The sequence below is a fragment of the Syngnathus typhle genome, linkage group LG1, assembly GCF_033458585.1.
Source record: "Syngnathus typhle isolate RoL2023-S1 ecotype Sweden linkage group LG1, RoL_Styp_1.0, whole genome shotgun sequence".
Classification (NCBI taxonomy): domain Eukaryota; kingdom Metazoa; phylum Chordata; class Actinopteri; order Syngnathiformes; family Syngnathidae; genus Syngnathus; species Syngnathus typhle.
The window spans coordinates 19,120,450-19,132,261 of NC_083738.1; the positions used below are offsets into that span (position 1 = coordinate 19,120,450).

The 11,812-nt window shown below is 42.0% G+C and overlaps 1 protein-coding gene across 1 annotated transcript; it reads left to right on the plus strand.

Annotated features, from left to right (window-relative positions):
* Window positions 1–637: 637 nt before the first annotated feature.
* Window positions 638–4,652, plus strand: LOC133161051 (cyclin-A2-like). Its single transcript, XM_061289239.1, has 8 exons — window positions 638–1,210; window positions 1,890–2,133; window positions 2,257–2,363; window positions 2,510–2,733; window positions 2,808–3,012; window positions 3,940–4,053; window positions 4,119–4,252; window positions 4,326–4,652. Exons 1-8 carry the CDS (start codon window positions 1,004–1,006, stop codon window positions 4,375–4,377), a joined length of 1,287 nt encoding a protein of 428 aa, XP_061145223.1. The 5' UTR covers window positions 638–1,003; the 3' UTR covers window positions 4,378–4,652.
* The last annotated feature ends 7,160 nt before the right edge of the window (window positions 4,653–11,812 follow it).

The window sequence follows — 11,812 nt, forward strand, 5'->3', positions numbered from 1 at the left end:
GTGTGTGTGTGTGTGTGTGTGTGTGTGTGTGTGTGTGTGTGTGTGTGTGTGTGTGCATATATATATATATATGCTTTGCTTCAATCGCTGTGGCTATGTTGTTTATTTTGTTGCTCTCAAGCTTTTCTTGTCGGATTGCAACAGTGCAACAGTTTTAAACAATGTATTATGAAAAATGGGGCACATATTTGCACTGATATTAATAATTGACATTTAAAATGTCGAGTGTCATTAGTGTCCATCCCCTCAAGTAGCACTCATGAACAATCGTGGCCTTTAAATTGCCTTTCCCTAATCCACATCATATTATACTCTTTATCTTAATCCTAATCATCATTTTATACCGGAAAGGCGACATGATTTAATTGATTAGACAATGTAGCAATCATAAATAAACTCCATAATCTCTAAAGCCAAAAGTGACGACATTTGTCTAAGGCTATGGAAGGAAAAAATACAATTCCTCAAGAGAAATCAATACAGTCTAAGTATTTTAAATTAACAGGAGTCTCCACATAAATAACGCTTGCGTTCAATTTCGAACCGGTTTAGAATTTGCAATCAATCTCACATGTCCCTGCTTGGTTGCCGTCGACAAAGGAGCGTCACCGCATAAGCGGCTGCTGATTGGTCAGTTTCAATCCTCGCGGGCTGCTTGAATGAGAGAAAGGCAACAGCAAATTCAATAGAGTTAGTGTGGCAACGGAAAGCAGCATCGGGGCGGCAGGTCAGCTTGCCTTGAAGGTTGGTGGAACTTGAAGTAATGGCACCCTAAAAGTCCTGCATCTGTTGAAAATCTTTGCCCGTTTTGTCGCTCCCCCCTCCACGTGTTCCGTTCCTCTTTCAAGTGCTAACTTGGCTTTTGGTTGAAAGAGCGCTGTTATCTTCCACAAGGTCTCAGCTAACATTAGCTTCGCTTTGATATCGTTGCAAAGAGAGGGATTTTAGAAACTGTAGCACTCAACTGTTAATTTGAGGGGTGCAATAGAGGCCAACTCGAAGCATGTCGGGCGCAAACCGTAGCCAAACCAGCGACGTCCACAACCAAGAAAACATGCTGGCAAGACTGCGAGGTTCGCTGAAGCCCCGGGGAGTTGCCTCGGAAAACCAGGAGAACATACCGCCCAAACCCGCGGCCACCAGGACCGTGCTGGGCGCCTTGCAGAACAACCAGAGGACCAAACCCCACAACCAGCGCGCTCATAAGCAGGTCAGGTCAGCAGCTCTACCCGCCTGTAGGTCCTTTTACCAGCTAGTTAGCTCGTATGCTAAGCTAGATATGTTGTATTTAACCCATTTAAAAAAAGAAACGAGTCGACTGTCAGTTACACAGATGACATTATTAAATTAATGACTGTTTAACTCTAGCATGGTGCCTTTTCAAAGCGTGTCAATGTATTGCCCCAGTGGTACCTTGGCCCTTTAGTCCGCCATTTTCTAACTTCCATTCTTTACAAAGTCGCTTTGCAGCATGCTACTTTAAAAACAAACTAACCAAGTGTGCTTTAAAAGTATGCCTTTGTTTTTTATTTATTAAACGAAAAAAATAACCCGTCTTAAAGTAGGTTATAATTATAAATCTTAAGCCTAACCCTCCCCTCTCAAGCATAAGTCTGTAGATGACATGATCTGAACCGCATAGCAAATCAAATTAGTATGTTTAGCTTTGCGCAACATTGTGAGCTATTTCACACATTTAAATTGCACGATTAGCTGCTAATTGCCCTTAAATGGTTAAAGGATCATCTTCGGATTTTTTGCATGGAGTTCCCCAATGACATTATTAAGAAATGTTAGACTTGTTTTGGGATGTTTAGGAGTTTTTCAATGCCTAACTGTATAGGACAAGTCATTAATAGCCCTGTACTTGTACTGTATTGTGCTCACAGGAATCCCCAAAGCAGCAGTCATGTAAAAATGAAGAAATCAACAAAGTCACCAAGCCACCTCCTTTCCATATCCATGTGGACCAACCTTCCAAAGACCCTGTCAAGAAGCCGTGCGATGGTGCCGCCGCAAAGGTTGAGGTGCTCGCAGAGGACTCTCCACTCAAGATTGACCATGCAGTCGCCAGTCTGCGCCAACCTCTGGCTGCACTTGACATCCCACCACCAGCTATGGACATCAGTTTTGGTTAGTGACTTGACTGAAACTGTTGAGGTACCCCCCCCCCCCCCCCCCTTTTTTTTTTTTTTTTTTTTTTTTTTTTTTTTTTTAATAAACCTAATATGAGCTAATGACTATATTTTTCCGAAGACTCTCCCATGGACATGTCTGTGGTCGAGGGCGAGGAGAAGACTGTCAGTGTCCGAGAGGTGCCCGAATACGCTGAAGAGATTCATGCATACTTGCGGGAAATGGAGGTGAGACATCGTATGGCATGCTATAATATCTGGCAGTGATGGGCAGTCAATTATCCTTTCAACAGAATTAGTTCTGAATCATACAATGAGTAAATTGCCCAAAGGTTTGGGAGCCACATTTTAAATGTGGCTGAATCATCCTGCAGGTTAAGTGCCGACCACGGTCGGGCTACATGAAAAAGCAGCCTGATATCACCAACAGCATGCGTGCCATCCTTGTGGACTGGCTGGTCGAGGTGGGTGAAGAGTACAAGCTCCAGAACGAGACGCTCTACCTGGCCGTCAATTACATCGACCGCTTCCTATCGTCCATGTCGGTGCTACGTGGCAAGTTGCAGCTGGTGGGCACCGCCGCCATGCTGCTGGCCTCGTAAGTTGACTTTCAACACTCTCAGTCGCCATCGACGCCCCGTAACGTTGCTTTACACTCACAAACGGCTGCAGCAAATTCGAGGAGATTTACCCTCCGGAGGTGTCGGAGTTCGTCTACATCACAGATGACACCTACACTAAGAAGCAGGTGCTGAGGATGGAGCAGCTGGTGCTCAAAGTGCTCTCCTTTGATCTGGCGGCACCCACCATTAACCAGTTCCTCACCCAGTACTTGCTGCACCACCCTGCCAGCAAGAAGGTGGAGAGCCTCTCCATGGTGAGAAATAAATGGCCCCCGAGACGCTAACTTGGAAAGTTTGATGACAAAAGGTTAAAGGAAAATCTCATCTTAACGCGGATGACGAGTCAATGTCTTGTTGCAGATGCACGCGCATGCGCAATTTGATGTAGAAAGACTAAGTTGGACATGCTGGCAAGGAAAACTCTGTAGAAGCCAGAGATGCGCTAAGTTTGATGCTGCTAAACAGGAATGACTCACAACAGTCAAGGATGAACACAGCAACTGCTGCAGCGAATAATTTGCAAGAACAGAAACTTGTGGTAGTCTCTTTCAAACAATCTGCCAAACCGTATGGTCACACTTGAAGCAGACTGACTACCCGAGCTAGCGGCAACACCACTCGCTGGTGCTCAGTCACAGATATAACCGTGCACAATGTAAGGGACAACCCAAAGTCAACAGGACTGCCTGCATATCATGTGCTGCAGTTACCTTGTTTGTTGGCTTCATAAATCTCAAACTTAGCAGACTGCATAGTGTAATAGGTTCTGAAAGAATTGATAGTTGGCTCAGTGTCATGACTCTAAACTTGTGTTAATGTGGGACTTGCCTTAGTACAATTGATGTTTGTTCAGCTAACTGTTTTTCGTTGTTTTTAAATGAGGGGTTGGCAACAAATGCTTGCAGTATCTGTGGAAAGTAAAGAAATATGACTCTCATATGCCTTGATGTTAGCGTGCCACATAAAATGTCATGGTCTGTATCTGGACCACATACCTTGAGTTAGATACTAGATTAAAAAAACAGAGTGGAAATGGATGGCTGTTCAAAGAATTGAAATGGCAATTGCTTGCTAAAGGAAGAGCTGGAAATAAGGTAATCAACACTTCTGAGTTCTGTAGTGTTGCATGGCGGTGAATGGTTTTGAATTCAACATGTATTAAAAAAATGTTTTGTCAACAGTATCTTGGGGAGCTCAGCCTAGTGGATTCTGACCCCTTCCTGAAGTACCTGCCTTCTCAGACTGCTGCTGCTGCCTACATCCTGGCCAACAACACAATCGCTGGTGCATCATGGGTATGTTAGATTTCATGTGAACCTTTGGGCTGTAGCACATGCCATGTAACTGATTTTTGTTGAAGCCCAAGTCCCTGGTGGAGAAGACGGGCTATACTCTGGAGAACCTGAGGCCATGTGTGGACGATCTTCACCAGATGTACTTAAATGCACCTCAACATGCTCAGCAGTCCATTAGGGAGAAGTACAAGACTTCCAAGTAAGAGTTAGTGCCACAAATGTGATTTTAAATTTCATAATTGAGAAGACTCTTAAAAATGATTTCTTTTTAGGCATCATGAAGTTTCAGTCATTGAACCTCCGGCTACTCTGCAGTTTGATTGAACTCAGGCTCCCCCACCCACCCGTTTTTGACCATTTTACTTTGTCACTTATCTTTTTCCTTGTGGCCTGTTCCTGAAGTACTTTTTTTTTTTTTTTTTAAATCAATTACTGACGTTCATAGTGTTTTTATATGGTTTTAAAATCAGACAAATGTGTAAATAATTACAAGCTGGTTTTATGCCCAAGCAGTTGTAATTGCTGGGATTGTTTTCTACAAGTCCACCTAGTTGTGTTAAAGCAGTTCAGTTTTACACATTAAACGTGTTTGTCAGTCATGGAGTTGTCTGCGTCAATTTGGGTGACTGTTAATGCTGTCGGGTCATCTCTCAGGACTGTCAAAAGCTTGTAAAAAATATTCACACTTAAAGCTTGCTTGGTTTACTAACGTGTGGCGTTCTGAAAGACCACAAAGCGGCAGCAGAGGAGAGGTTCTAACACCAGGAAACGTTCATCTTGGTTAATTCGGAAGAGGTAACCATCTGTTTAATGGGACATTTTAGACAATATTTGTTCCATTAGTAAATTATAAAAGTCCTTACTATAAAGTCCTTGACGTATAACAATGTAAACACAGTTTTCAATAAAATTCAGGAGCGTGCTCTGGATAAAACTATTTGTTGATCTGGATTTTGACTATCCTATCAAAACTAATGCAAAACTGCAGTCAGGCAAATGGTTAAGAGCTTCAAAAACCAAACTATTAAATGCATTATACAGAAACTTACAAGTGCTTGAATCATTTAGACCCAGAGGAAAGCAAGCTTTTAATGTTGCACAGAACCTGTGGAAGAATCCAAAGTGCGGATTATGAATTTAAGCAAAGAGGGCAGTTGAATCTCTCAAATCAAGACTTAATTAGCCGGGGCATATCTCTTGACAGCTAAACCTGCATAAGATGACTATTTTAAGACAAAATTCCAACTAGTGGCAAACCCCTAAAATCCGGCCCCTGGTCAGATTTCATTCGGCCCGCAGCTTTGGTCTTATAATGCATTGTTTAGGTCGGTCCTGCACTGTCAAGCGGAATAAAAAAAAAAAAAATCATTAAACTTGAAACTGTTATACCTCATATTACCATAAGGTGGCAGTACCACCCTTCTCCACTCATTTCCGCCATGGCGACTGCAAAGAAAACAAGGAAAATTGATGTTGAGGGCTGTCTCAAGAGAAATGATAATTACAATACTTCACTGAAAATCAAGGCAATTGTATCCGGCCAATTTCCAAAGAGACAGTTGCCTTGTTTAAGGATTTCAACCTAAAGAGACGCTATCAGACTAAACACTCATTTTGGACTTCTCTTAGCTTCTCATGTGGAATTCTTTCCCATTCTTGCTTGATGTACCACTTCAGTTCAACAGTCCGGGGTCTTCCCTGTCGTATTTTACGCTTCATAATGCACCACATTTTCAATGGGAGACAGGTCCTGGACTTTTACTTTGAAGCCATGCTGTTGTAACACGTGCAGAATGTGGTTTGGCATTATCTTGCTGAAATAAGCAGCGGCGTCCATGAAAAAGATGTCGCTTGGATGGCAGCATATGTTGCTAAAAAATCGATGTACTTTTCAGCATTTATGTTGCCATCACAGAAATGTAAGTCACCCATATCATGGGAACTAATGCACCCCCATACCATCACAGATGCTGGCTTTTTAACTTTGCGTTGATAAGAGTCCGGATGGTCCACTTCCTCTTCGGCCAGTGTTTCCAAAAACAATTTGAAAAGTGGACTCATCAGACCACAAAACACTTTTCCATTGTGCATCACTCCATTTTACATGAGCTCGGCAGCATTTCTGGATGTTCATAAACGGCTTTTGCTTTGCATGGTAGAGTTTTAACCCGCACTTACTGATGTAGTGACGAACTGTATTTACTGACAGTGGATTTCTGAAGTTTTCCTGAGCCCATTTGGTGATATCCTTTACACACTCGTGTCAGTTTTTAAGGAGGGATCGAAGGTCACGGTCATTCAGTCTTGGTTTCTCTGAACCTTTGGATCATATTATGGACCGTAGATGTTGAAATCCCTAAATTCCTTGCAATTTTGCTTTGAGAAATTTTCTTAAACTGGTCAACTATTTTCTCACGCAGTTGTGGACAAAGTGATGAACCTCACACCACCCTTGCTTGTGAATGACTGAGCATGTTTGGGGAGGCTCCTTTTATACCCAATCATGGTACCTACCTGTTCCCAATTAGCCTGAGCACATGTGGGATGTTCCATATAGGTGTTTGATGAGCATTTCGCAGCTCTCTCAGTATTTTTTGCCACCTTTCCCAACTTCTACTGGACTTGTTGCAGCCATGAAATTTAAATTAATTAAAGTTAATTATTATTTGGCAAAAAACAATTAAGTTCATCAGTTTGAACATTAAATGTGTTTTCTTTGTAGTGTATTCAATTGAATATGGGTTGAGAAGGATTTTCAAATTGTATTTTGGTTTTATTTACATTTTACACAATTTCCCAACTTCAACCAAATCCGGTTTGTGTGTGTGTTTGTGTGTGTGTATGTATATATATGTATATATATGTGTGTATGTATATATATATATATATATATATATATATATATATATATATATATATATATATATATATATATATATATATATATATATATATATACACACACGAGTATTTAGTAGTATTTTATTTGATGCCTTTATTTAATTTCATCATGTTCGTTTTATTCATATAGTATTACTATAGTTCATTTTAATCAGTAATTAAATGTGAATACTAGGTTAGTTCTCTAGTGCTGCGCAGGTGTGTAATCAAACGCCGACTGTCTCCATTTCGAATAGCGTTGAAACGGATGAGGTAAGAACGATGTAGTTAACTACTACCAACACTCGCAATAATATGGAGAATGTAATAATAAACAACTTCATTATATGATACGACAGACTATTGTCATACTAATGTAGTAATTGTTCTCGTTCGCTCGTAGCTTAGCGCTAACGTAGCTTAGCTTCTAGTGCTGCGCAGGCGTGCAATCAAATGCCAGCTGTGTCCATTTCGAATAGCGTTGAAACGCACGAGGTAAGAACGATGTATTATAAGTTAACTGCTACCAATACTCGCAATAATATGGAGAATTTAATAATAAACAACTTTATTAAAAGATACGATAAACTATTGTCATACTAATATTGGTAGTATTATAGTAATTGTTCTCGTTCGCGCGTAGTTTAGCGCTAATTTAGCTTTTGGAGTAGCACGATGTAGCTTGTAGCCTAGCCCACCAGACTTCACGATTTTTTTTCGAAACCGCTTTTCAAATATATGGAAAGTACTCTTAGAACTGTTTATAGGCTTGCTCCTACATATGGTAAAATTTAAAGATATCGCTCGTGAAAAATGTGTTTATCTCGTCTATTTGAAAATAGTGTTGCCTCGTTTTGAAGTAGTTGATTTTCATACTGTATTTCGGTGTCTTTGACTGCCCAAAAGTGTTGATAACCAGCTGGAATATTTATATTGCCATATTGTGGCCGAGTTTGAAGGTTTCAGCGTCTTAGAGAAGAAATATTAATCATAATTTCACATTATTAGGTTGTTGTATCTTTCTGCATTAATGCTACAGCTCGTTTTAATTACGAAAATATACTTTGCTAATCCTTTTTTTTTAATCGTGTTCGTTTTATTCATGTAGTTCATTTTAATCAGTAATTAACCGTGAATACTAGGTTGGTTCGCTCGTGCTGCCGCAGGTGTGTGCGTAATCAAATGCCGGCGGTCTCCATTTCGACTAGCGTTGAAACGCATTAGGTAAGAATATAAATTATAAGTTAACTACCACCAACACCCGCAATAATATGAAGAATGTAATAATAGACAACTTTATTAAATGAAACGATAAACTATTGTACTAATATTTGTAGTATTGTAGTAATAGTTCTCGTTCGCGCGTAGCTTAGTGCTAACCTAGCATTCAGGGCAACACGATGTAGCTTTAGCTCGTAGCTGAGCCTACCGTACTTCACGATTCTTTTCTACACCGCTTTACAAATGTATGGAAATGGTGTGCAGTGTTAGAACTGTTTATAGACTTGCTCCTACATGTGGAAACTTTTAAAGGTATGTCTCGTGAACAATGTGTTTATCTCGTCTATTTGTAAATATGATGTGCACTGTTGCTTTGTTTTCAATTGGTTGATATTCATACAGTATTTTGGTATCTTTGACTGCCCAAAAGTGTTGATAACCAGCTGGAATATTAATATTGCCATATTGTGGCCGAGTTTGAGGGTTAAAGCGTTTTAGAGAAGTAATATTAATCCTAATTTCACGTTATTATGTTGTTGTATAGTTCTGCTTTAATACTATAGATCATGTTTTAACTACGGATATATACTTTCATAAAATCTTTTCTGTTTACTTGTACTTTTTACTAATGCTAACAAACCTAGATTAATTATGAAGCCGTTATAACTCCAATATAACACCAATATCTGAACAGAAAGTTTGCATTAACACTTGTAGGCAGAAAATATAACAATACTCACGGATATATATTATGTATACTAATAATAGATTGAAGCTTAGTGGCTCAACTCTTTGTATCATACTGAAGCATGAAATCATGACATACAAACCGTTTTTCTGTAATTCTTTACATTCTTTGCAATTATTTGATCACTGTAGGTTTTTATGAAGTATAAAACAAACAAAATAAAGCATTCATATTTTGTCTTTGTTTTTTAGGGGGCTGCGCAAATTGCATTTGCCTTCATTTTAATGGTGTACTGTAAGTTCCATGCGTGTTCATTTGGAGTTCCGAAAATTACGTCAGCCATTAAGATCTGAATACTTGAGGAGAACAGCAAACAAGTAAGTCATTATCACTCATTTACAAAGGTAACACTTTACGACAAGTATTTTAGCATCTCCCGGATGTTTTAGTTTTGTCTGAGCTTAATGCTAACATGCTATGCTAATAAACCTAGATCAATGTTGCAGTCGTTATAACGCCAATATAACACCAATATTTGAACACAAACTTTGCAGCAACACTTGTAAGCAGAAAATATAACAATACTCACGGGCATACATATATTACGTATACTAAAACCTGATTGAAGCTTAGTGCCTCAACTCCTTGTATCATACTGAAGTAAGAAATCATGATGTACAAACTGTTTTTCTGTAATCCTTTACATTCTTTTCAATTATGCTATTACTGTAGGTTTTTATGAAGTAAAAAACAAACAAAATAAACTATCTTTTGTCTTTGTTTTTTTTAGGGGGCTGTGCAAATTGCATTTGCCTTCATTTCAATGGTGTACTGTGAGTTCCATGTGTGTTCATTTGTAATTCCGAAAATTACGTCAGCCATTATGATCTGAATACTTGAGGAAAACAGCAAACAAGTAAGTCATTATCACTCATTTACAAAGGTCACACTTTACAACAAGTATTTTTGCATCTCCCGGATGTTTTAGTTTTGTCTGAGCTTAATGCTAACATACATTGCTAACAAACCTAGATCAATGTTGCAGTCGTTATAACTCCAATATAACACCAATATTTGAACACGAACTTTGCAGCAATACTTCTAGGCAGAAAATATAACAATACACACAGGCATATATTATGTACACTAAAAATTGATTGAAGCTTAGTGGCTCAACTATTTTGGTGGCTGCGAACCACCCAATACAGATTTGACACAGTATGTGTAGAAAATGTAATGAATGCAAAGCTTGGTTAGCTTGATGCGAACACGTTATGGAATACACCATCGACAGATTAACACAACTAGCATCAGTCTTTTGTTCGCGGCTATGTCATGTGCCTGCACCTGGTTAAAACTGCCCTGCCCTGCCCTGCCCTGCCCTGCCCTGCCCTGCCCTGCCCTGCCCTGCCCTGCCCTGCCCTGCCCTGCCCTTCCACTGCCCTGCCCTGCCCTGCCCTGCCCTGCCCTGCCCTGCCCTGCCCTGCCCTGCCCTGCCCTGCCCTTCCACTGCCCTGCCCTGCCCTTCCACTGCCCTGCCCTGCCCTGCCCTGCCCTTCCACTGCCCTTCCACTGCCCTTCCACTGCCCTGCAACATATGTTGTTGTATACTTCTGCTTTAATACTACAGATCATGTTTTAACTACAGTCATTTACTTATATATATATAAAATCTTAATTTTTACTTTTACTTTCTACTAATGCTAACAAACCTAGGTTAATGTTGGTCGTTATAACTCCAATATAACACCAATAGTTTGACACAAACTTTGCACGTTATCGAAAACACCATCGACAGACTAACACAACTAGCATCAGTCTTTTGTTCGCGGCTATGTCATGTGATTGCACCTGTTTGAAACTGCCTGCCCACCCCTGCCCTGCCCTGCGCTTAAAGCTATAACTGCCTGCCTGCCTGGCCTGCGCCTGGATAAAGCTATGATTGCCTTTCTGGAATGCACCTGGATGAAGAACGGAGTGCTTGGGTGTCTGGTCTGCATGTTGATGAAGTCATGAAAATCTGGACTGCCTGGACGAAGCCAGGACTGCCTTGCATGCGCCTGGACGAAGCCAGGACATTCTTGAATGCGCCTGCACGAAGCCGGGACAGCCTTGGATGCGCCTGGACGAAACCTGGACGACGCCAAGACTGCCTTGTATGTGCTTTAGATGCGCCTGGACGACGCCGGAACCGCCTAGGATGCGTCTGGACGACGCCGGAACGCGCCTTGGATGCGCCCTGGATGCGCCCTGGATGCGCCTTGGATGCGCCTTGGATGCGCCTTGGATGCGCCTTGGACGACGCCTGGACGACGCCTGGACAACGCCGGGACTAACTTCGATGCACCTGGACGACGCCGGGACAGCCTTGGAGTTACCTTGGATGTGCGTGGATGACGGTGGGACCGCCTTGCATGCGTCTGGACAACGCCAGGACAGTCTTGGATGGACCTGAAGGACGCCAAGACCGCCTTTGATGTGCCTGGATGACGCCGGAACTGCCCTGGATGCGCCTGGACGACGCCGGAACTGCCCTATATGATGCTGGGACCGCCTTGGAGGTGCCTGGACGACGCCTGGACCGCCTTGGATGCCCCTTGGATGCGTCTTGGATGCGTCTTGGATGCGTCTTGGTCCCGCCTGGACGACACCAGGACCGCCTTGGATGTGCCTGGACGAAGCCAGGACTGCTTTGGATGCGCCTGGATGAAGCCAGGACTGCCTTGGATGCGCCTGGACGAAGCCACTTCTGCCTTGGATGGGCCTGGACAAAGCCGGGACTGCCTTGGATGCGCCTGGAAAGCGCCAGGACCGCCTTGGATGCGCCTGGAAAGCGCCAGGACCGCCTTGGATGTGCCTGGACGAAACCTGGACAACGCTGGGACCGCCTTGGATGCGCCTGGACAATGCCAGGACCGCCTTGGACGTGACTGGACGACGCCGGGACCGACTTGAATGCTCCTGGACGAA

Bases quoted from the DNA above. Each gene is read 5' to 3' on its own strand.
- LOC133161051 (XM_061289239.1), top strand. From the start codon at position 1,004: ATGTCGGGCGCAAACCGTAGCCAAACCAGCGACGTCCACAACCAAGAA. The intron at 3,013-3,939 runs GTGAGAAATAAA...TTTTGTCAACAG, and splicing joins AGGTGGAGAGCCTCTCCATG to TATCTTGGGGAGCTCAGCCT. The intron at 4,054-4,118 runs GTATGTTAGATT...TTTTTGTTGAAG, and splicing joins CAATCGCTGGTGCATCATGG to CCCAAGTCCCTGGTGGAGAA.